A 25,298-nucleotide genomic window follows, 5' to 3' on the forward strand; every position below is an offset into this window, starting at 1 on the left:
TTTCGAGCTGCATGTAGGTGAGCTATGTATTTTTATTTTGTTCCACCCAAAGAGCTGAAACTCTGTTCAGAAACTTAGCAAGCTATCAAGCTCATGTTGTTAGCTTAGCAACATGAAGTTTCTGCTTTGTAGAATTTCAAATCAGTCACATCCTCTAAAAAAGCCTATCTCAACAGTATAGGTTTTGGAACAGAGCCCTGGTGTTTGCAATCATTTTAATGCTCATATGTAACTGGATTCTGAACTCACTTCACCTTCAACAGAATCTATGATTCTATTGGGTAGCATTGAGAGGTCTGAGCTTCTCGCCCTCTGTGATTGGTGGCTGTCAGCAGAGAGGCGGATCCTAATGCAAGGACAAAGCTTGCAAGGTCAGGTGCCTTCTGCCAGAATCAGCTGGGAATCCTTTGCCTTTGTTGATGAGGAAGAAGAGGAGAATGAAGATGATAAGGTATCTGCAAAGAGAGGATTCTACTTATCTACCTACCTACCTATCCATCAATCCATCGCTGTCTTATCACTCTGTCCATCCATCTATCCAACCATCAATCCATCTCTGTCTATCACTCTGTCCATCCATCTATCCAACCATCAATCCATCTCTGTCTATCACTCTGTCCATCCATCTATCCATCCATCCATCTCTGTCTATTGCTCTGTCCATCCATCCATCCATTCATAATGAAAATATAAGAAGAATTAAGATTTTTTTTCCTGAAATTTTTTATGCCTTTTTTAAAATGACAATTTGTACTTATTTGTGTGAATGTTTAGACATTACCAGTTCAAGAGGAAAAAAATGGCCCTGTGCCTCCACCCAAACCTTCTGAACCATCCACCAATCACACGTCTCCCGGTGAGAATCTCTCCAGCGTACATAACCAACCCATCCTCTTTAAAACTTAAATAAACCTCAGACAAGCACTTCTATTGAACAAGCATCTTGAGACGATATAAGTGATACTCATCCTCTAATCCGTCTTCCATCTTTTTCGTTTTTTCCTTCTCTCTCCTCCTCTTCTTGCCTAGATAAGGGTCCTTCCCAGTCTTTCGGGAGAATTTTACGTAACTTCTTTTCATCCTCTTCAGAAAGACACACAGAAGGTCAGCCACAGGTACATTGTTTGTGTTTATAGGTCCCTTATGAAAACCTGTACGTGTGTGTTCCATCAAGTGAATTTGAGTGCTCTAAATGAATTATTGCCAGCATGTATGAAATTTTAATGAAAGGTCGATAAAATGAGAAGAGCAGATATATTGCAAATGGTCTGCATTAATATTCATCAGTGTTTTTCAAGGACATGTGCGGTTAAAGGGAAGTGAACGGTCTTCCATTGAATGTGCCAATATGCAAATGCTCATTCTAAAATATTAATGAGCTCAAATACTTGGAACAAATGCACCGTGTCATGTATTATTGAATTATCTTGCCATTTTTTTCACCCTAGGAGCCTTATCCTCCACCTTTAACCGACACAATGACACCAGAACAGGTATTACAATATAATACAATAAAAATCAACTTCCAATTAGACATTTAAGCATGAATGGAAATTGTATTAATTTAGGATCTGCATAATGTTGGATGTAGATGCAGATGAGTTGCTAAAGTAAAACAAGGCATAGTGGAGTTAAAAACTGGTTGTGACTGGTTCACATAGATCAAAGCCTGGGAGGAAACAGAGGTGGATAAACCTCTGGATATCGATCAGATCAGAATAGATCCCTCCCCGTTCCAGCTGGTGGAGAGAACGTCACTACATAAGGTGAGACATACCAAATCAAGTTAATTTTAATTATATAACACTTTATACAACAGAGATTGTGTCAAAGCAGCTTCACAGTCATAAACAGGAAAATAACAAATAAAGTTAATGTTGCAAAATTCATCAGTTATGAAACAAATTCAATTTCAGCTATAAAGCAGCCATACAGAAGGCAATAGTTTCATTATTCACCTCAAGTCAGTTCAGTGTTTCAGATTTTCAGTTCAATAACTATTTCAATGTTGCACAGTTCATCAATTGACCCTTCGCCAGGAGTTTTATTGACAGGTGATTTAATCAATCGCCGAATCCGCCATTATGTCTGACAAAGCAGTCAGGGGAGTTAGTTGATTAACGTCGGTGGACTTCAACTTTAAAGGTGCCCTAGAACTTTGTTTTACAAGATGTAATATAAGTCTAAGGTGTCCCCTGAATGTGTCTGTGAAGTTTCAGCTCAAAATACCCCATAGATTTTTTTAAATTCATTTTTTTAACTGCCTATTTTGGGGCATAAATAGAAATGAGCCGATTCAGGGTGTGTGGCCCTTTAAATCTGGTGCTCCACGCCCCAAGAGCTCGCGCTTGCCTTAAACAACATAAAAAAAAGTTCAAAATAAAAAAAGTTCAGCTAATATAACCCTCAAAATGGATCTTTACAAAGTGTACGTCATGCAGCATGTCTATTCGCGTAAGTACAGTGTTTATTTTGATGTTTACATTGATTCTGAATGAGTTTGAGGCTGTGCTCCGTGGCTAACGGCTAATGCTACACTGTTGAAGAGATTTATAAAGAATGAAGTTGTGTTTATGAATTATACAGACTGCAAGTGTTTAAAAATGAAAATAGCGACGGCTCTCATCTCCGTGAATACAGTAAGAAACGATGGTAACTTTAACCACATTTAACAGTACATTAGCAACATGCTAATGAAACATTTCGAAAGACAATTTACAAATATCACTAAAAGTATCATGATATCATGGGTCATGTCAGTTATTATTGCTCCATCTGCCATTTTTTGCTATTGTTCTTGCTTGCTTACCTAGTCTGATGATTCAGCTGTGCACAGATCTAGACGTTCTGCCCTTGTGTAATGCCTCTATCATGGGCTGGCATATGCAAATATTGGGGGCGTGCACCCCGACTGTTACATAACAGTCAGTGTTATGTTGAGATTTGCCTGTTCTTCTGAGGTCTTTTAAACAAATGAGATTTATATAAGAAGGAGGAAGCAATGGAGTTTGAGACTCACTGTATGTCATTTCCATGTACTGAACTCTTGTTATTTAACTATGCCGAGGTAAATTCAATTTTGGAATCTAGGGCACCTTTAAAAATGCTGTGTACTGACATCTTTCCGCAGTTGAAACAACATTCCTTCTGATGTTCATTTTTGTTTATTTGATGTTATAAACTAACTAGTAGGAAGAGATGATAGGTTCATGAGCTGCTTGCACTGAAGAGCTATAACGTTGTCAAAACAATCCCATTCAAAATGGATTGTGAAAATGAATAATAACGTTGTGTTATGCATGCGAGGCCAGTAGTTGGCGATGTCACTTTGTAAAGAAACACTATGCACCTGTAGACAACACGTAACACACATGCGCATGACTTCACTGTTTTCACAAATTCTCGTTTTTGTTGTTTACATGGAGAAAACTTGCAATTTCAGGCTTCCAAAACACTGTTGTTGTGTAAATAAATGACCAAAACACATAAAAATTGATGTGTAAAATTTTACGTTTTAATAATTCAGCAACGCATTCACATTAATGGCCACATGACATTTTATTTTGATTCTATTTTATTATTATTATTTTAAAATTAGGTATTTATATTATTTTTTACATTTTTATTACAGCTTTTCATCAACTCACAAACCTCACTTTGAGAAACCCTAGCTTTATATACACACACACACATATATATATATATATATATATATATATATATATATATATATATATATATATATATATATATATATATTGTCCAGATTATCAAGATGATTCAGGATTAAGGTCAATAAAAACTTCACCTTTTTTTCACCAGACTCATACCCTGTTCTCTTTACTGGGCCTCAGTCATGCCTATGTAACCAACACTGGAAAACTGGTGGGAGTTGTGGCACTGAAAGAGGTAGTAACTTATCAATCTGTTGTCATTGCTAGATATTTTTCTTTTTTCGTAACTGTTTAACCCTTATTTTTTCTTCTTCATCAGCTCCAAAAAGCCATCGAGGGCTCAACACGCAGTGGCGTGCGCTTGCGCCCCCCTTTGGCCAGTTTTCGTGACACCATTCGCAAAGCTGCGAAGCCTCCTCAGGCCTCTTCCCCACCATCTTCGCCTGGCTCCACCACAGCACCTTCCTCGCCTCTGTCCGCACCCGTGGTCCCTCAAGTCCATTCCCCCAGCCTGGCGGTCCCAGAGAAGGAAGGGAAGGAGGAGATGGAGGTATGGATTGAGGGAGTGAAACGGGAGGTGATTGTGGGGAACAGCAGTAGCACAACGACAGTAAGCAGCAGCAGGAGCAGGAGCAGTAGCAGCAGTAGTGGTACAGGAAGTAGTCACAGTGAGGCAGGAAGTGCTGATAGTAGCCCAAGCCTGCCGCCCTCCTCCTCTCCTCCCCCCATCCCTCTCTCCACCCTGCAGCCCGTCCCCGAAAACAAAGAGGGTGAAGAAAATGAGGACGAGGAGCCCCTTTAGGACAAGTAAAGTTTCTTTTTCGTTTATTTGAGGTGTGATCAGTGTACTTTTGTTCACTTTTATTTTTATATAACAATTTCATGTTTTTTTTAATTGCTCATTTACAAGGTTTCCTCTCTCTTTCATTTCCTCTTCTCCTTTCTCTTCTTTATTCTCTTTTTGTAAATCATAGAAGAAAAATAAAAGAAAAAGAGTTCTCCTCTTATTTTTCATATTTTTCCTCTAAAAAATTCTACACATTTTCTTCTCCTCTTTTTCTTCTTTTTCCACTTGATCTTTCTGTTCTTCTGCTGAACATTTCTGTACTTTTTATGCCTTTTTCTTCCTCTTTTTTTCTACTTACACCTCCCCTGTTTATTTCTATTTCATCTAAGCATTTCTGTAAATAAATGTTTTCTCTTCCACTTGCTCTTCCTCTTTTTTGTCCCTCTTCTAAAAAAATTCTGTAAATAAAATTAAACTCCCCTAAATCATTTTCTTTAAAAATGGCGAGCGGCAAGAATTGCTTAGATTTCCAAATATTTGCAGTACTCTAATTCTCTGCCACAAGGAAAACTGCATACGTCTGCTTAGACTCTGATGTGGCGCTAAACACTTTTCCATGTCAAAGTCCATTTTTATAAATATGAACGTTGACGTGGAATTTAGCGTATGCACACTGTAAGTTCAAATCTATAAATGAGGCCCCTGGACATTTTCATATGCACCCTTTATTAAAGGTTGCAAACTCTTTTTATGTTGTCAAATGTGCAAAACTGACAGCAAATTCGAGACGTTTCCAACAAGGAAAATTTTCACTGCATTATACTTTTGTAGTTGTCAAAAATATCTGAAACAAAATGTGGCCAGCAGGTGGCACATTGTGAACCTTTTCAAAATCTGAACCTTCTTTTCACCTGAAACATAGTCTCCTTGTGCCCTTTTCTAGTTCAAAATTTTTAAGTGATTAAAATTCAGGGTGTGCACACTATCCTCTCTTAATGAAACCATTTGTATCCTGTTGTCATCTATCAATATTTTCTCTCAAAACTCTCTCTCAGGTGTCTCTTATGTCTTTAAACCAAGGACTGTTTATGAACAATCTATGTTGGTTCATGTGATCTACTGTTTTTGTTTAAATGTTTCATTTAATTTAATGTGATTTTGTGTCTGTTCAGTCAGTGAGCAATTACTTTATTTGCTTCGATTTGTTTGTTTTTGTCATATTTATTAATTTATTTATTCTTCTCTTTCCCTCTTGGCGTGATGAGATATCAACAGAAAATGTATGATAAAGTAATTTCGAAAGGTTAATGATGTTGTTTTTGTCTCATTGTTTTTCAAATTTTTAGTTTACGTTAGGAGGGAGGACATTTATATATCTAAAACCATTCAATCTTGGTGTCTTCCAGGAATTTATAACAATTCAATAAACTGACAAATCTGAAAAACTTTTATGGCACATGCTTTTTTAGATTACTGTCAGCGATGTGGAATAATAAATGTTCCCCCATCCCTCCAATGTTCGGAAGATGGATGATTCCTTCATAAACGGTTTCATCACACACACCTGGCTTCTATATCCTTGTAAAAGAAGCCATTTACCACTCTTTAGGTGGCTACGTTTTTCTTTTGGACTTTGTGGTTTTAATTTAGTTTTTTTGCACCTGCTCCACATTACATTCCATGAACGCAGTTTACAATCGTGACTTTACTGACGGTTACATTAACACCCATTTGTCTTACTTTCTATTTTGTTAATAAACCTAAAAATTAATAAAAGTTTATGCCTTAATTTTGGCAAACTTGTGTGTCCCTTTCTTTGTTGCGGCCTTTTGAGCCACGGGCCGTAACAAAATGGGGGCTCGTCCGGGACAAACAAGACATCGGGTTGTCACAGTGAGAGAGTATCCTAATATATTTCTATACTATTTCTCTTCATGGTCTTTTATCAATCTGTAAAACCGTTAACAAATGAGACAGTGCTTCACAATAAGGATTTTATTTACAGCACATTAAAATGCACATGATTTGAATGAGGTTACATGATGACACCGAATGGAGTTGAAGAAACTGCAAGATCACTACCTACCTAGCTTTATTTTTTATTCCCGAAACCGCATTTATTTCTTTGCCATTTTGCACTAAGTGCATCATATTTCACAGAGTATGACAGAATTATGACCTTATGACATCATTGCTGTCAGCTATTAATGTTGCCATCCTTTGGACATTTCACAAAGAGCTCTTACATCAAAGATGCTAAGAGTGTATTTTCCAAAGAATGTAATTTTATTCAAGAGATTATTCACTTCAAGCTGTCTCATTTTATCTGGTTTCGAATGTCAATCCAAATACATCCTGTAGATCTGTGAAAATGACTCTCCTTTAGCAGATACTAGTCCTACGATGTTTGAAATATCACAAAGAATGACAACTCGCAGGCCTCATTAGTATAGAAAAATAAATGTTGCCTCAGCATTGCATAACGGCATTAATCAAAACTCTCAAAATCATCAAAGAATAAAAGTCATTGTGAAACCAAACGGCTTCTAAATCTAAGTTAGTTTTAATGTTGCCACATCGAAAACACTTTTTTTTCCTCTCTTTTGGAACGTATATAAGTATCGACAAAGAATTAAAATGTGCACACTAGTAGTCGAGGGCACTTTTTTCTGCAGCGGGTATTTAAATAACAGCTTAAATATTAAATAATTAGTGGAAAGCCTACAAGCACAAACCAGAAAAGCACCTTCTTTTTACTTCTTTCCACAGTCATATGGTCTGTTGTGACAAAAACATGCTGTGACCAAACATGTCAATTAGCCCATTACCACAAGATTTTACTGAGGTAATGAGTTTATCTCTTTGCATTATGTCAGCTACAGAATTTGAAAGCGACAAATTAACATGGAAAATACGCATGAAGCAAATGGCTCCTACATATTAGTTCATCAAAAATGGAAATGGATGGATCCATGAGTGGTCTTCAGGATTCCCAATTTGGTTTCCTGTAGTCTCAGACTCAATGGATTAAAAGTATCCAAAGTTTTCTCCTCTTTTTGCATGAGAAGATTGATGGAACTTCCCAGAATGACGATGATGACTCTTCAGTTTTCCTTTTGATGTTCAGTGCAAATCAATATTGAGCAGCTCAGCCAGGCAGATAAACAGATAAACACATACATTGATGAAAAAATATTAAGTAGAACAAAAAAAAACAAAAAAAACTTTAGGACAGAACCGGGCTGTCGCTAAAGAAGATGGGCAATACATTCGTTTATGTCCATAGTAGTGCATAAGTCTTAGTAACAATACAGTTAGGATGTTGAAAAGGGCAGCACTGTTTCCATTTGGGCAGTATTGTGCTTGGTTATATTAAGAGCAAAAATATGTTTTCCAGGATGTGTAAATGTGTGCACATCAGTGTGTGTGTGTGTGTGTGTGTGTGTGTGTGTGTGTGTGTGTGTGTGTGTGTGTTGGAGGTACATGGGGACACTTCACGCAAACAGCAAATTCATAACATTTTTTTTTTTTTTTTCAGAATATACCTTTAAAGACATACATTCATACATTCGTACTAACATACATACAGTACATACATGTTATATATACATACAAATACATATTGTTTCATTGGCTTTTAGTTTTATTACAAAAATCAATATATATATTATTACTATGTTGATACTGTTAATTCAGTCAATTAAATACTCAAAAAACGCATGCACTTTCTTTTGGTTGTATTGATTTCTCAGTATTGCACTCTTTATTTTCATACGCAAGTGGCCTTGGACTTGCACTCCCGCATAAAACAGCAGCAGCGCATATAATGTATCATCCTGGCTTTGACGCTCTCCAGCGTTTGGTCTCTATATGCGCCCGGCGCTCCAAGGGAGCATTCTTTTAGCGTTTAATAACGAATAAATCTGTTCCTGATGTTACAGTTTGTACGAGTACACATCTGGGGTAAAAGGGCATATACAATAGCTTAATTGGTTGATTATTTTTACAGACAGTTTCATTTTTTATGTTCCCCGCTCCGTCCTTTCAGCTGGCCCTCAGTTTGAACCGTCAGTTGGTTGCCACAACAACCACGGCCCCATCCTCCACCTCTTCTTCTTTCTCCTCCAGCGATTGGACGACGCAGGATGTAACCTCATAGGTCATGTGCTCAGTCATTGGCTCTGCTGGTGCTTGTCCTGGGCTCATGACCACAGGTGGGGTGGAGTCCTCTCTTTGAGGCAGAGGAGTCAGGATGGGTGTTACGGATGTCGTCTCGGGCTCAAGAGTAAGTGTTATGTCATCCTCCTTGAGAAAGGGAGAAAAAAAATTCTTACGATGTTAACATAAAGTGGTAAAGGATTAAAATTAAATATCCTACCTTGCCTTCTTCTTCCTCTTGCTGCTCCAGGATGCATTCGGTCTCCATGGCGGATTCCTCGCCGTACATTTCCGCCATTCCCATTTCAGCCGCGGACATGCCCATGTGTCCCATCAACTCCACCTGATGGGGCTCCACCTGAGCCGACGCCCACAAGTCAGCTAGTCTCGGGTGAGTGGGCGGGCCCAAACTGTGAATAGTGCTGTTGGGCGTGGCTTGTAAGGATTGGGAGGTGCTGTGCAGTCGATGTTCCAATGACTTCAAGAGAAAGCATGAGAAAAAGAATTGGAAATATTTTCAGGTATAGGTAATGATAATTGGAAAAAGAAACTTTGATATTCGGGCAAAAGAGCATTCAGAATTTTATGATTATATGCAGATTTTGTGTTTAAGAAACTTTTTTTTTAATTATTATCAATGTTAAAAACAGTTGAAATATCTGAATATTTTTGTAACAATTTAAATGTTTTACTGTCACTTTTAAATGTCAATTTAATGCGTCCTTGCTGAATAAATAATTTTTTAAAGAGGACCTATAATGCCCCTTTCACAAGATGTAATATGAGTCTCTGTTGTACCCAGAATGTGTCTGTGAAGTTTCAGCTCAAAATACCCCACAGATCATTTATTATAGCTTGCCAAATTTGCCCCAATTTGGGTGTGAGAAAAAACATGCCGTTTTTGTGTGTGTCCCTTTAAATGCAAATGAGCTGCTGCTCCAGGTCCACTTTCCAGAAGAGGGCGGAGCTTTAACAGCTCGTGCTTCGGTTGCTCAACAACAACAAAGCTGGAGAATCTCACGCAGTCAAAATTAGGATTTTCAGTAGTGGTGTTCAGCCTTACATTGTTCAAACCAACTTATAGTATGCATCTGGATGTTTCTGAACGGTTAGTAGATAAATTTATGTAGTTGCTGTGGAGTTGATTCAACTCATCGACTAGCATGTGCCGTCATGTTAACCTTTTGTGCAAATCCAGCGTTGAATTGACCCTCGCTTGTGAAGCAGTCCGACGTAAACTGACGGCATGGCAGCAACACTCTACTACAACAACTCTTCTTCTTCTTTAAAGCAGCCCAATATGGCCTCGCCCCATTTGTTGCATGTTCTCAGGGGCAGAGTTTATGTACATTTTAAGGTTAGTGATGTCACCAACCCGGGAAGAAGCTCGTTGTAGTCCCTACCAGCCATTTGTTGTAGTCCTTAAACAGAGAATTCTTTAAAAGAAAATCTCCCTTTGCATTGAACTTTGAGCGTCGTAACTTTGCAGATGTTGTTTATGTTAACAGCTAACTAAAGTTAAAAAAGTGAAATCTTAACCACCCACCCCTTTAATAAAAATCTTACATTTTAAATGTGTATCGTTTTCTTACTATAAAAATCTCCAGATTCAAATACAAAATGAGTCATATTACCACCACCCTGAAGACCAGGGGTTTTCAGTCCTGGTCCTGGAGACCCACCGCTCTGCACAATTTGTTTGTCTCTCTAATCTTACACACTCAGTACATGGAGCTCTTTCCTAATGAGCTGATGATCTGAATCAAGTGTGTTTAGTAAGAGAGACATGCAAAATGAGCAGAACAGTGGGTCCCCAGGACCAGCAATAGACCTCACCCGGCTACAAGAGGTCAAGTAGTAGAACTAAACACAACTCTGTAGTGTTTCTCTGAGCATGTTAACATGGCAGCGTGTCAAACCGTATGTTTTCTGACCTGTTGGTACTGCAGGAGCTGCTGCTGCTGGTACTGCTGATACTGTTGGAACTGCTGTAGGTGGTTCTGCTGCTGCAACGTCAACTGCTGCTGTGTCAGATAGTGGGTGGAGCCGTCATAACCATCACCCGAAGCCCCGCCCGCCATGATGTAAGAGCCGGCAGCGGGAGAAGCCACGCCTGATGGCTCGTTGCTGATTGGCTCCCACGCATCAGAGGAGGAGAGACAGTAAAGGCCTTGGGAGACGTAAGTGTGAGGCCACATATCTGCAGAGGAATGATGCAACGGCTGGTCTGAAGGACAGACAAGAAAATGGGAGAGACAGACAAAATGTCATAAGGTGAAGTGGGCAATTCAAATGCAGATGGAACCATAGTGGTTTCTGAAAGAAAAAAAAAAAAAGTTCTAATCCAAGAATTCCTAAACTTTTTTTTGTCAGCTGAACCTCTAAAATATTAAGTACCCCCTGAGATCACAAAGACCCCCAAAGAACACAAAGGTTCTATTTTGGGCAAATGTAAAGGCCCTTTCACACCAAAAGTGAAATGAATAAACCTCAGGATGAAGGAAATGCAAATTCATGCCTGTACAGTAGAGGGCGCAGCACAAACAAACCTTTCTGGGTTTTAGAAGAACACACAGAAGAAGAAAGTTCAACACTCTTACTTACGCAATAAAAACAAAAATGAAACACAAATGTGATGTTTATCTAAAGTCATTTTTGCTTTTTAGTATGGTTGAATTGGATCATCGAAGGTCAGCAAGAAAGATGTTGGTAAATAACGTGCGATTAAATTCATAAAGTATATTTATGTTATTTAACATATTTAATTATTGCAGAATTCTAATATTCTAAAACAACATTCCATGGCACAATAAAAGTAGTATTTGTACAATTATAGTGAGTTTGCTCCTCCACCATTGACGCTTGCTATGAGAAATGCTGCCAGTATAGATCGGGCAGAAACAAGCGATGTGATACATACTGTGAAACGGTTTCCATGTGATATTAGTAGCATATCACATGGCAGGAAAAGGTTCTCAGCCAATCAGATTCGAAAACGAGAACTGAACTTACTGTAAAATAATACAAATGACCAATATTTATATCTTAAATTCTTCACTTTAAAACTTTCGGTCCATCTGGGTTTTAACATTTTAAATCCTCAAGCTTTTATTTTGGCAACATACTGGTGACATTCTGTAAACTTCTGTCCATAGAAGTGTTGAAAATAATGAATGTGTATATAATGTGAACTAAACCCAAAATGCAGAGTGCCTATAAAGACGGAGTTCATGAGAAGCAGCATTTACTGTGAACTGAGCCACACTGACACCATTTAATTAAATCACAGATTTTATTTTGATAACCGCACTGAGCTATATCGCAATTTCTATTTTATTTTGATTAATTGTGCAGCCCCATTTATTTATTTTTATATTTGATTTACTTAATTATTAACTTTTCATCAACTCACAAACTCCCTGCAGTTCCCACACGAACCCCCCGGGGTTTGTGAACCCCCATTTGGAAAAAACGTTTCTAATCATACCATACCATACAATAGTACGCTACACTAAATCCTCATTATTTTTGACATAATCAGGCCAAAGACATCCTTTTTGTTTGGTGTTACGCTGCATCCTGGCTTCTCATAGCTTCTGATAGCTGAACCTCAGGAAAACCGCTGCTCCGCGATTCTCACCCATTGCCTTTGGGCCTGCAGCTGTCACTGTGGCATCTCTGACACATTTCCACACTCTAAATAAAGTGGTGGCAATGCGCTCTAGACCTGTCAAACGGACTGCAAGGCACATCATTCAAGGCTAGGTAAACAATATAAATCAAATCCACAGAAATATCAAGTGCTAACATCAGTTAAACAAAGAGGTTTGGTTATGAGACTCCTGTAAAAAGAAGTAAACAGTTCTTACTGCAAGAGTGGTTGAATATTCACAAGGTTTTGAGCTGCCAGTGTAATAATCGTGCAAGCATGAGCTTAAGAAGTGTGTACTTGTAATATCATATCATGGCTTGACAAAATATGTTCTATTCATCTGAAATCAAACAAAGAGAGCAAAATGACAAAACATGTATGTAACATAATAGAGAAGATGGTGCCTTACTAAAAAAATGTCTGCATTCTGTTATGGCACAAGGCGGTAATTCTGAATGAAAGCTGTTTGTGACCTTCACCTCTGCTAGTGATGCTCTCCTGGTTAACCTCACTGAGGTGAGCCACGCTGCCCTGGTTGGAGTCCACACAGAAACTCTCTCCATCCATAGAGGTCCAGGCTAGGAGTGTGGCCTCAGAGATGGCAAACTGCTGCATAATGCCTGCAAGATTACAATTTTGATATTTTAAAGATGAAATATACTGGATAAACATTTTAAGTATTTACATATTCATAGTGTTTTTTTTGTTGTTGTTGTTGTTATAATACTATAATTGTTGTTGTAATAATTGTTTGTTGTTATAATAATACTATATTTATTTTCATAATTCTTTTTGTGCACCAAAAAAAACTAAATAACTTTATTCAGCAATATCTATGATGGGCAATTTCAAAACACTGCTTCGTGAAGCTTCGAAGCTTTACGAATCTTTTGTTTCGAATCAGTGGTTCCGAGTGTGTATCAAACTGCCAAAGTCACGCCCCCCCAGTGGTGAACCACTGAAATTTCAAAACACTTATGACATAACGAAGCCTCGTTTACCGAAATCACGTGACTTTGGCAGTTTGATGCTCCGAACCACTGATTCGAAACAAAATGTTCGTAAAGCTTTGAAGCTTCATGAAGCAGTGCTTTGAAATCACCCATCACTAGATATTGTTGAATAAAGTTTTTTATTTATTTATTTTCTTTTTTGGCACACAAAAAGTATTCTCATCGCTTCATAACATTAAGGTTGAACCACTGTAGTCAAATGAACTGTTTTAAATATGTTTTTAGGTCGGCGCCAATGGCCTCATGGGAAGCGCGTGTACATGTAGTGCCGATGCGCTTCGGGCTACCCGAGTTTGAGTCACGGCTCGTGGTCCTTTCCCGATCCCGTCCCCCCCTCTCTCCCACTTCGCTTCCTGTCTAGTAACTGTCCTATCATAATAAAGGCAAAAATATAAAATATATATATATATATATATATATATATATTTTAAGTAGCTTTCTGGGCATATGAAAGTGTTAATTATCTTGCTGCAATGGAGGCCTCTTAATTTGTGTTCCTAAGATGAACGAAGGTCTTACAGGTGTGGTACGACATAAGGGTGAGTAATTAATGACAGAATTTTCATTTTGGGGTGAACTAACCCTTTATTTATGGCTCTGTGATATTATCTTCTGTGTTCTCTTTGGTGTTTATTAAAGCTCAACTTGATTGTTCATTCAGCGTTACTTCTTCGGATTTAATATTCATGGCCACTGTGACAGAACGACAAACCCACATAAAGGATAATAATTATTTAAAAAAAAAAAAGAATGGATATACCAGCTGTCTGTCTGCTCCTGCTGGAGCAAGGGGATCACCCCCTCAAGGATCATATGAGGGACTTTTTAGATATTGTGTGCTTCACACTTTACCCCAACAGCTTGCTCAGTTTTTCTAAAATGCTGGTCTCAACAAGCTGTCGAAGACTCATCTACCCATGGAAGGTCTTTGGGGGAGCTAGTGAATTGTGGATGCCCACTTATCAACTGCCATCGCAGAGGAGGACATCACCAAATCCTAATTCACCACGTTGCAGTTTGTTTCACCCAGCTCCAAGTCTTCTTTGTCACCGCTGGCTCCACACAGTTCCAAGTCTCCCTCATCATTGAAGGTTCCACCTTGCTCCAAGCCTCCCTTGTCACTGCTGGTTTTGCCCAGCTTCAAGTCTCCCACATCATGGATGGTCCCGCTCAGCCTCACTATCCCTCCTCCTCAGGGAAAGCCATCCAGTTTCTTGACCACGTCTCCACTGTATCCCTTCAGCCCCTTGGCTCCTCAGTTGTTCCACCTTTCTGCTCGGATCTGCCTTGGACTTCCAGGCCGTCAGCTCTGCCTTGGTCTGGGTATCTCTCAGCTCCACCATAAGCATCCATGCCATTTACTCCACCTCTGCCCATCAACCAGTCGGCTCCACCATTGCTCCTCGCTCCCTCGGTTCCACCTGGGGCTGCCGTCCTTCTGGCTTCACCAGGATTCCCCGTCCCTCTGGCTACGCTTTGGTTAGTTGTTGCTCTACCTCTACCATAGACTTCTGGGCCTCTGACTGTCTCTTGTTCCTCCACTCCTTCAGCTCTGTTGAGCTCCTCCTTCCCTCCAGCTCCTCCTCAGTCCTTCCTCCCTCCAGCACCGCTTCAGTTCTCCAGCACCCTGGCTCCACCTCGGCCGCTTGTCACTGTGGCTCTGCCTCGGCCTTCTAGTCTTCCTGTGTCGCCTGGTCCCTCCGTCCCTTGGAATCCACCTGGGTCACCACCTCTCCTGGCATAACCTATTGGTTGCGCTCGTTACTCCACCATTGCTCTTCCCACCATGGGCCTTCTTCCTTGTTCTGCTCTGGGTCATCTTCTGGCTCCTCCCTTTGTCATTTCCTCTCTGGCTCCTCCTTCCACCGTTTCCTCCATGGGGTATCCCTCTGCCAGTCCCTCCAAGGGTGTGTCTTCCTCAGGCCTTTCGTCTACCGCTAGAAGGCCTCTCCCTTCTCTGAACTTTTGCAGCGTGAGGCGGTTCTTTACGGGGCTGGGGGGGGGTATAATATCACATTTATATCTTATTTCGATTCATTATCATGTCCTGTTTAGTTTCTTTATCACATGCTGTCTCTGTTTTACGTAGTTCTAGTTCATTGTTGGTCTCTATGGTTACTGATTAGTTCTCACCTGCTCTTTGTTTTCCGTTAATGATCCTCTCTGTGTATATAAGCCCTTAGTTTGCTCTGTCCTCGGTCTGTCGGTAATGTTTATGGTTCTGGGATGTTATCTTCTGTGTTCTCTTTGTTGTTTTTTAAACTTCAACTTAATTGTTCATTCAACAAAAATATTAAGCAGCACAGCTATTTTAAACATTGATAATAATAAATTATTTTTGAGCACCAAATCAGCATAATAGAAAGATTTCTGAAGGATCATGTGACACTGATGAGTCGTGACCATGGCTGCTGAAAAATCAGCTTGTTAAAATATATTAAAATAAAAAGGCTATTTAAAATTTTAATAATATTTCACAATATTACTGTTTTCACTGTAATTCTGATCAATTAAACAGGCTTGGTGAGCAGGAGAGACTTCTTGTAAAGATTAAAAATATTAAAATTTACAAAAATTGGGGGGAAAAAAACATTATTAGATTTTCTGAAACTTCTTGTTATTAAAATATACAATATTACAAATTTTATTTATATCAAATACATATTTAAAGTACCCATGATGTTGTGCTAATAATAGAGACAATTGCAAGTAATTTACTGCAAAAATATTTTAATATATAAATACATTTTCTTGTTTTGTTTTCAGTACAAAAAAAATGACCTGAGAAGCAAAATTGCATGACATTAAATACAATTGAATACTAGCACTGTACATTTATAAGAGATTTTTGATGTGATTTTAATGAGCATTTTCCAGTTGTCTTAACATCTTCAGTCAAACATCTCACCTGCTGCCATTCGTGCTTCTTTTTCTCCGTCACTCAAGTCACTATAGGCGTCATTTTCAAGCCGTCTCTCTCTCTCACGGTTCAGGTTGGAGCGGCCCGCTCCCCCTTCCGGCCCTGCTGATGGTACACCCCAGCTCTGCCACTCAATCATATGGGCCACGCGACCCTGAGCCATGGCAGTGGGTTTGGTCACTTTGTCCTTCATTGATCTTGTAACCCCTAAAGAGAGGGAAACACAAATCAGCGCCTGTACAGACTTACATGGAGCTGCAGAGAGAGGCAAAATGAAGGCGGCCAGGCAGTGCATTATGGGATATGTGTCTTTTGTTTAGTCACCTATAAGGCATACATTACTAGTTAACTAGTGCAAGGCACTGTGGATGATAACAACTGAATGAGTGATTATGAATGAGCCACAGCCTGCTGATTCGATTGATCGCCTTACAAGGCATGAGAGAGATGCGATTGGTTTACCATGTTTAGAAAAACATTATTCACAAAACTAATGAATTACATGAGATTCATAAGCTTTTATGCATGTATGAATAATTAGAGACAAAAGAGAAATGTCTAAACATTTCCTTTAAACAAAATGGCTCATTAGCATGCAAATTTCTCATCTGAACGGGACGCATTAGTTTAAAACGTAAGGCTCTGAATGCAAAAAAGAGCTTAAAAACAAGGTAGTCTGATGGTAACCTCCTTGACGGTTGTGTGATTTTTCTCGAGGCTGCTGACAATGATAAAAACCCCATCTGATGAATTGACTGCCTCTCTTTAAATACTTTGACAAATCACCTCCATTTGTTCCCAGGGAAAAACAATCTAATGGTATCACTTGAGCACTTCACCCCATTTTGAAGCATTTAAGAAAAACAAGAGAAATACAAAAGATACAAGACATGAAACCGAGAGATTTCAGATACCTACGTTTCCAGAAACCTGTTGTGACAATGAGCAGTTTCCATTAAAAAATATCACCACAACACACAACTGACCAACAGTTTACTTCACAAAAGAGCACTACACCTCACAAAACCACAATACACACTACAATACACAGCTGACGTCACACCGAAAGACTACGTTTCCCAGCAGCAAGCTTGTGGAGATGGATAGTGCACTTAAGTCAGGTGTTTTTTTTTTGTTTGTTTTTTTTAACTCTTGTTGGATCTGACATTTGGATTTCATCAATGGCTAAAGAGGCCATTGACATGCACTTATTAATGGAAGAGGCAGGTGGTGAAACTGGAAAGGGAGGGGGACCCACAGGGGCAGCCATGTTGGCTCCAATCACCATCTCCTCCTCTGGAGCCAACATGGGGTCGTTTACCAGCTACCGGGACAGACACACACCTGACACACCTGTCAGAGAGGACTTAGCCAGAGCTCCAATCCCATAGGCGTTGGAGTTCCGCTTCAGACGGGGTAAAATGGAGGTGGTGTCCTCCATAGACAGCTGACAGTGAAAAAAAGAAAGAAAAAGAAAGGAAGAAAGAGAAAGAAAGAAAGAAATTACTTTCATTATAAATAGCCAATGACAATGATAAAGGACACTAAGAGCAAGCCTCAATAAATAATTACATTTATTAATCAAAATTAATAATAAACAATCCTCCTGCCAAGTAATACTTATTAGCTTAACTGTAGACTGTTTACGGTTGCGGGCAGCAGCTTAAACTAAAAGGGTTAGTTCACCAAAAAAGGATAATTTTGTCATCATTTGCTCACCTTCATGTCATATATTGGTCACTCTTTTTAATACAATGAAATTCGATGAGAATTGGAGCTATGAAACTTCAAAATGACAAGAAATGAACCATAAACTTGCTCCATTTAACAGTTTTCTGAAACTAAAATCGGCATAAAACAGAAGATGCAATCTAGTTTTCTTCATTATTGTAACAAATATCAGAGTACAACGGCTTCTCGAACAAGAAAAAATTTAAGGTGGGACTTGACTTTGTCTTTTAATTGGATGGTTGTGGTTTGCTATTGGTCGATCTCATGTGATTGACAGGTTGTCCCACCCTCGCACCAGTAAATACATCATCAGAGAAGATAGAGGTGTCACTGAAAGAGGGAGAGGAAGTTATTTTCATTGTCAATTTTGATTTCATGGTGACTTTACCATGACTTTACCATACTCAGTGAGAATCTTTACATTCATCCTATTTCTCCTTTTCACATTCATGAGTCTTCAGTCAATAATTTTATTCGGTTCACAATGATTTGGTCACAACGGTTAACAACATATATTTTCTGTTATACAAAACTATCATATGGCTTCAGAAATTGTGAAATTGAGTGCACACGCAGTGTGAGTCACAGTGACTCACACACAGCACATTTAAGATACTTTTATAGTGGTTTTGTGTCTGTTTTGTAGGCTTAAAAGCTCCAGTCTGCAGTCACTGTAATTGCTTGGGGAAAAACCAGTACATCATGCAAAATTGTTCTTTTTGTGTTCCATGGAAGAAGTCATACAGATCTGTAATTAAACATTTTTAATTTTCTGCAGGAATGAGGCCTAAAACCCAGAATCAAGATATTCATTTTTGAACTTCCATTGTTCCAAGTTTTTTTTTTTTTTTTTTTATAATAATAAATTTGATGAAAAACTGTGACCAAATTGTAAACAAAACATCATCATTGCAGCACATTATCTATTTTAAAACAGCAAACGTAGCTCATCCAGAACTTTGTTAGAATTATTCATGAATACATTTCTAGTGTCAAAAATAGTATAAAAGTATAGCAGGTAAAGTTTGATCTGATATATTTCCTGATTTATCTTAACTGTCCTTTTGTCATTTTAGAATGAGAGCAGATGTCACTAAATCTGTGTGAACCACATTGTGTTATCATCTCTCACATCCAGTGCCACCTACAATTCACAAAAACAGGCCAAATCTCAGATAACATGACGTGGCTTATCGAAGACAGCTGGCGGACAGCTCAAACCCCCAGAGAAACCTGCCAGTGACGAAACACTGTGGAGTCATGGCAGACATTTAAGGTCAGTTTTTGATTTATATTAATTCAAACCTTTAGTACTTTTCAGACAGTGTAAACACTATAATATTATGACATTTATCTTCACAACATCAACATCATACCTGTCATAACCAGCTGTCAGTGTTTTTGTTAAAAATATTTGCTGTCCCACCCAGTTAAAAGGGAACATTTTCAGAACTCTATTATTCCAGTTAATAGAGTGTGTGTTCAAAGTTATTTGGTCTTTAAAAATGTTTAGCATGAAACCATGATTTATTCATTGTCCGTGGAATGTTTTAATCCATGTGTAACCCCTCTATCCAGGTCCAATTCGGCCCGCTCTGCGCGGGCCTCGAACCAGGGTCTCCGGCGTCAGATTGGACGCTCTAACGAGGAGGCTAAAGACTGCAACCCCTAGCGTCAGTCGCTAGAGCATCTCTTGAGATCAGAGGAGTGAGGTTTACTCACACGGCAACTACTGGCCTCCGTTACACTCACCCCCCTCAACCTCACTCCCATCCGGGTCATGGCACCAATGTAACCCCTCACCCAGGTCCTATTCGCCCCGCTCTGTGCGGGCCTCGAACCTGGGTCTCTGGCGTGGGAGTCGGACGCTCTAACAAGGAGGTTAAATGCGAGGTTTACTCACACAGCGACTATTAGCTGGCCTCCGTTACACAACATGATCAAAGATGACTGTAAAAATAAATCTGCATTATTTATCCTTTTGATCTTTTATTCATAAAATTAGCAAAAATCTGACCTTTCATTGAAGAAAAAGAATTTAAATTGGGGGGAAAATTAGTCTGGCTATCACCAGACCAAGCTCAATTTAAAATTGAACATTGGTCTGGGGAGTTTGCTATGTATTTCCTACTGCACAAGAGGCGTGATCACACAATTAGCCACGCAATTGGATAGTCCTTCAACCAATCAGATCAACAATCCGGGTGACGTACTTTGCAGAGCAATGAGAAAACTCCAGACAGGTTTTTACCGTGTGTCTCAATCAGCTCCCTAGTTCAGTAGTCAGGGCACTGATCAGGGAATCAGCCACATTCACTTTCATGATATACTGATTCACGACCTAGGGAGCTGATTGAGACGCAGGGTTCGTTTGTATTGGTTTGAAGCATTGATCCGCGATTTGCAGAAGCAGCAATGGCATCGAGCGATTTTTGCAGGTTGTGCAAAAAAACATGAAAGTGATCGGTATTTACACCCACTCAAGCAATTTGTTTGCTAAACTAAAGAATTCATTCAGCATCGTTGAGAGGTTAAAAGGCGACTCTGATACTGTTCTGGTTCAGTGTAAATGAACGCGGAATATAGCCGCCCTAAACTACGTCACTGTCATGACAATCAAAAAGAATTCCAGTCAGCTCAGGCGGCCCGAGATTCAAGAAGCAGGGAGACGAAACATATAGGGCAAATAATGAAAATATTGTCTACCATCAAGGGGCATTGAAGTAAAAGAGTCCTGTACTCACATCGTGATCCAGACCACCAAAATAACAGCAGGGAATCATTGTGTGTCATTAATCATTGTTCCTATGAAGAGACTGTCGGATCAACGCTCTGCTACATTTCTCTCAGATAAGGTAAATGCTTAACACAATCGGCGTCACTCTGATTGTGCATTGTTATACTGAAGTGACGGGCAGTTTGAAAGCTGCTTGCCGTCGCTTCTCTATTGTCATCGTGTTATACCCGCCAATAGCGAGCAAGGTGGATAAGCCAGTCTGTGATTGGTTCCCGCAAAAGTGTAACAGCGCAGCAGAAATGAATGCACGGGTTTCCAGACTGAGTTGCCGAGCGAAATCAAATCGCCGGCAGATCAGGCTGGGTTTACCCAGACTAGGGGAAAATAAATGTTTTTCTCCAAAACACATTGGACACAATTACTGGCACCCTTTTATTGAATACTTTTTGCTCCTTTTGCCAAGATAACAGCTCTGAGTGTTCTTCTATAATGCCAGATGAATTTGGAGAACACCTGACAAGAGATCAGAGACCATTCCTTCATGCAGAATCTCTCCAGAACCTTCAGATCCCAGCTCCATGTTGGTGCTTTTTCTCTTCAGTTGACTTCACTCATTTTCTTTAGGGTTCAGTTCAGGGGACTGGGATGGCCATGGCAGAAGCTTCATTTTGTGCTCAGTGACACATTTTTGAAAATTAAAGATCCAGCAGTATATTTAACCGTGGGCATGGGGTACTTTTTATCCATGTGTGCACCAAACCCATCTGGTGGGTTTGCTGCCAAAAAGCTCTTTTTTTAGTTTAATCTGACCATAGAAGCCGGTCCAGTTTGAAGTTAAAGTCTTGTCTGACAACTGAATTTACTGGAGATTGTTTCTGGATGAGAGCATAGGATATTTCTCGAAACCCTCCCAAACAACTTGTGGGGATGTAGGTGCTGTTTGATATTTTTTTTATCGCTTTCTGAGACTCAAGACTCAACTAATCTCTGCAATTCTCCAACTGTGATCCTTGGAGAGTCTTTGGCCACTCAAACTTTCCTCCTCACCGTGCATTAGGACGATTTAGACACACGTCCTCTTCCAGGCAGATTTGTAACATCTTTTGTTGATTGGAACTTCTTAATTATTGCCCTGATAGTGGAAATGCTTTAGCTATTTTCTTACAGCTACTTTCTATTTTGTGAAGCTGCACATCAGAACTACATTCTTTGGCTTTACTCATTGTGATGAATGATTAAGGGAATTTGGCCTTTGTGTTTCCTCATGTTTATACTCCTGTGGAACAGGAAGTCATGGCTGGACAATTTCATGTTCATGATCTCCCTGGTGTGCTAAAAAAATGTAAATATGAATGCGAATATACTTCAGAGATATTTTACTCTTAAAAAATTCCAAGGGTGACAATAATTGTGGCCAACATGTTTTGGAGAAAAACATTTATTTCATAATGTGATTTTCCCCCCACTTTCAATTATTTTCCTTCAATGAAAGGTTAGATTTTTGCTAATTTTATGAATTAAAGATCAAAAGGATAAATAAACAATGCAGTTTTATTTTTACAGTCATCTTTGATCATATTTATCAAGGGTACCAACAATTTTGTCCATGTCTGTATATTTATTTATTTATTTATATTTATTTATTTTTATTTTTATTTTTTTAAAACAAGCAAATTTATTTCACCAAAAATGTTGATGCACACACAAAAGTACCATCCCACTTTACTTAACATAAACATAGGAATATGACTAATACTGATGAATAAGTTAAGGCTATTTAATGGCAGTCCCAAACTAGTTTTTATTAATAAAATAAAGTTGGTTAAAGGGATAGTTCTCCCAAAAATGAAAATTTGATGTTTATCTGCTTACCCCCAGCGCATCCAAAATGTAGGTGACTTTTTTTTCTTCTGTAGAACACAAAAGATGATTTTTAACTGCAACCGTTGCCGTCTGTCAGTCGAGTGAATGGGAACACAATCAATAAGAGTTGAAAAAACTTGCATAGACAAATCCAAATTAAACCCTGCGGCTCGTGATGACACATTGTCCTAAGACACGAAACGATCGGTTTATGCAAGACTTATTGATCGTGTTCCCATTCACTCCCATTATTTGACTGACAGACGACAGCGGTTGTAGTTAAAAATTATTTGTGTTCTACTAAAGAAAAAAAGTCACCTACATCTTGGATGCCCTGGGGCTAAGCAGATAAACATCAAATTTTCATTTTTGGGTGAACTATCCCTTTAAGTTGCCATGAGCCAACACAGTATTTTAAAAATATACAAAATAACACAACGTGAAAATAAAGTGGTATTTTGGGGTTCCGGAAACAACAGTTACCATGGTAAATACACAAAATACTTACATGAGCCATTAATGAAACATGGAAACTGCTGCTGATGAATAGAATGAGCATCATACCTGCATGCAAACTAAAAAAAGACTATAAAACAAGACGTGTCACTCGTATTGTTTTGAAAGTGCAACGCCCAATATGGCGGAATAAGTCCCGCCTTCTAAATAAGAGCCAATCAATCGCCAACTGGTAAAGTCATTGCAGCACTGCAGCAGCCGTTAGAAGCACCGGTTTCTATAGAAACAGTCAGACGCGTGCCTCCGAAATGAGGCACAAGACGCGCATTTAGGAATGCGCATGCGCATTAGGTCGATCCAGACTGAAAAATACCGTTTGTCATGATTCGAGCGTTTAGAAAAATAATTTATGAGACAGTTGTTATCAGATTTCATTGGCGATTTCAAATATGAAATTTAATCGAAAGCTTAGCAAACAGCTTTGGAGAATTTGATGTTTCCCCATTCAAAGAGATAGGAGTTGCACTTGCATGCCCAAGAGGCATTTCAAAGATGGCCGTCGAGTGAAATGACTTGTCTTAAAGAGACTTTGATGCAAATCCTTCCTAGCAAACACTCAACGTACCAGTTACGCGATTTATTAGTACTTTACTTTTATTTCATGACTTACTAATTGACAATGTAACTACGACATTGCATGCTCCTAGTTTCTCTTGCTCTTTATGAAGTGATATACAACGAGCACCACCGCATTTGTGCGTGCAATTGAAGAGTGCACGCTATGAGCACAGTATAACGGCTGCGAGGATAGGAAAGTTCGGTTTTCTGAGGTAAGAGACTGTTTATTTCATAACAAGCTACCAAAATAACATTAAAATAATGACAGTGATACAACCTGACAACATCCCACTTTTATCCCACCAGTTAAAGGTGCCCTAGATTGTTTTTTTACAAGATGTAATATAAGTCTTAGATGTCCCCTGAATGTGTCTGTGAAGTTTCAGCTCAAAATACCCCATAGATTTTTTTTTTATTATTTTTTTTAACTGCCTATTTTGGGGCATCATTAACTATGCACTGATTTTTTCAGCATGGCCCCTTTAAGAGATGCGTTCCCTCTGCCCCATGAGCTCTCGACTATAATACAGTGCATTTACAAAGTTCACACAGCTAATATAACCCTCAAATGGATCTTTACAAGATGTTCGTCATGCATGCTGTATGCATGCTTCGAATTATGTGAGTAAAGTATTTATTTAGATGGTTACGTTTGATTCTGTGTGAGTTTGAGGCTATGCTCTGTGGCTAAAGCTAACATTACACACTGGTGGAGAGATTTATAAAGAATGAAGTTGTGTTTATGAATTATACAGACTGCAAGTGTTTAAAAATGAAAATAGCAACGACTCTCGTCCCCGTGAATACAGTAAGAAACGATGGTAACTTTAACCACATTTAACAGTACATTAGCAACATGCTAATGAAACATTTAGAAAGACAATTTACAAATATCACTAAAAATATCATGATATCATGGATCATGTCAGTTATTATTGCTCCATCTGCCATTTTTCGCTGTTGTTCTTGCTTGCTTACCTTGTCTGTGCACAGATCCAGACATTAATACTGCCTTTCCTTGTCTAATGCGTCAAATGGGCTGGCATTATGCAAAAATTGGGGTCATACATATTAATGGTCCCGACTGTTACGTAACAGTCGGTGTTATGTTGAGATCCGAGTGTTTTCCGGAAGTCTTTTAAACAAATGAGATTTACATAAGGAGGAGGAAACAATGGGGTTTGAAACTCAATGTATTTCTTTTCCATGTACTGAACTCTTGTTATTCAACTATGCCGAGATAAATTCAAATTCTGATTCTAGGGCACCTTTAAGAAACACTGGTTTAGAGAATATTCAAAAGTAATATTCCCATAATTTTTGCAAAATTATAAAATGCAATGTTCTCATAACATTTTTTAAAACATTTATATTTTTAGTTATTTTACAGAACATTCAGAAATGTTTATAAATTTATCAAAATGTTTTTAGAACATATTTTTGCTACCAGGGCAGAGAGTAATAATGATATAGAATGTTATATTGATTTAAAAAAAAAAAATTATAAAAGAGAAATAAAAATGAGAGAGAGAAAGTATAGTATGAAACGCAAAAAAGGTCAATATCAGACTTACATTGATTCCTTCCCAGGAAAACTCGGCACGTCCTTGCTAGAAGAAAACAATTGAAGAATAGATAGGAAAGATACAGTGAAAGAGAAGAAAAGGCATGATTTCAGTTAGCAGGAAA

General features: G+C 38.8%; 2 protein-coding genes across 6 annotated transcripts in view; one reads left to right on the top strand and one right to left on the bottom strand.

Annotated features, from left to right (window-relative positions):
* clcn1a (chloride channel, voltage-sensitive 1a) overlaps positions 1 to 6,112 on the top strand; it is a 31,781-nt gene extending 25,669 nt beyond the window's left edge. The window contains exons 17-23 of the mRNA XM_067411301.1: positions 264 to 451; positions 775 to 856; positions 1,030 to 1,115; positions 1,449 to 1,493; positions 1,662 to 1,766; positions 3,823 to 3,909; positions 3,994 to 6,112. Of these exons, the coding sequence (XP_067267402.1) occupies positions 264 to 451; positions 775 to 856; positions 1,030 to 1,115; positions 1,449 to 1,493; positions 1,662 to 1,766; positions 3,823 to 3,909; positions 3,994 to 4,476 (1,076 nt within the window). The 3' untranslated portion in view covers positions 4,477 to 6,112. The remainder of the gene's footprint in view (positions 1 to 263; positions 452 to 774; positions 857 to 1,029; positions 1,116 to 1,448; positions 1,494 to 1,661; positions 1,767 to 3,822; positions 3,910 to 3,993) is intronic.
* A 314-nt stretch (positions 6,113 to 6,426) lies between these two features.
* Positions 6,427 to 25,298, bottom strand: part of fam131ba (family with sequence similarity 131 member Ba) — a 39,197-nt gene continuing 20,325 nt past the window's right edge. For 2 of the 5 annotated variants that reach the window (XM_067411716.1, XM_067411720.1), the window contains 6 exons: positions 17,549 to 17,651; positions 16,193 to 16,411; positions 12,751 to 12,891; positions 10,554 to 10,846; positions 8,840 to 9,097; positions 6,427 to 8,766 (listed from right to left, as the gene is read on the bottom strand). In XM_067411716.1, the coding sequence (XP_067267817.1) occupies positions 8,530 to 8,766; positions 8,840 to 9,097; positions 10,554 to 10,846; positions 12,751 to 12,891; positions 16,193 to 16,411; positions 17,549 to 17,651 (1,251 nt within the window). In that variant the 3' untranslated portion in view covers positions 6,427 to 8,529. Of the gene's footprint in view, positions 8,767 to 8,839; positions 9,098 to 10,553; positions 10,847 to 12,750; positions 12,892 to 16,192; positions 16,412 to 17,548; positions 17,652 to 18,154; positions 18,266 to 25,183; positions 25,220 to 25,298 lie in introns of all 5 variants that reach the window. The other 3 variants (XM_067411718.1, XM_067411717.1, XM_067411721.1) reach the window with 3 other exon arrangements.

The sequence above is a fragment of the Chanodichthys erythropterus genome, chromosome 15, assembly GCF_024489055.1.
Source record: "Chanodichthys erythropterus isolate Z2021 chromosome 15, ASM2448905v1, whole genome shotgun sequence".
In the NCBI taxonomy this organism is placed as follows: Eukaryota; Metazoa; Chordata; class Actinopteri; order Cypriniformes; family Xenocyprididae; genus Chanodichthys; species Chanodichthys erythropterus.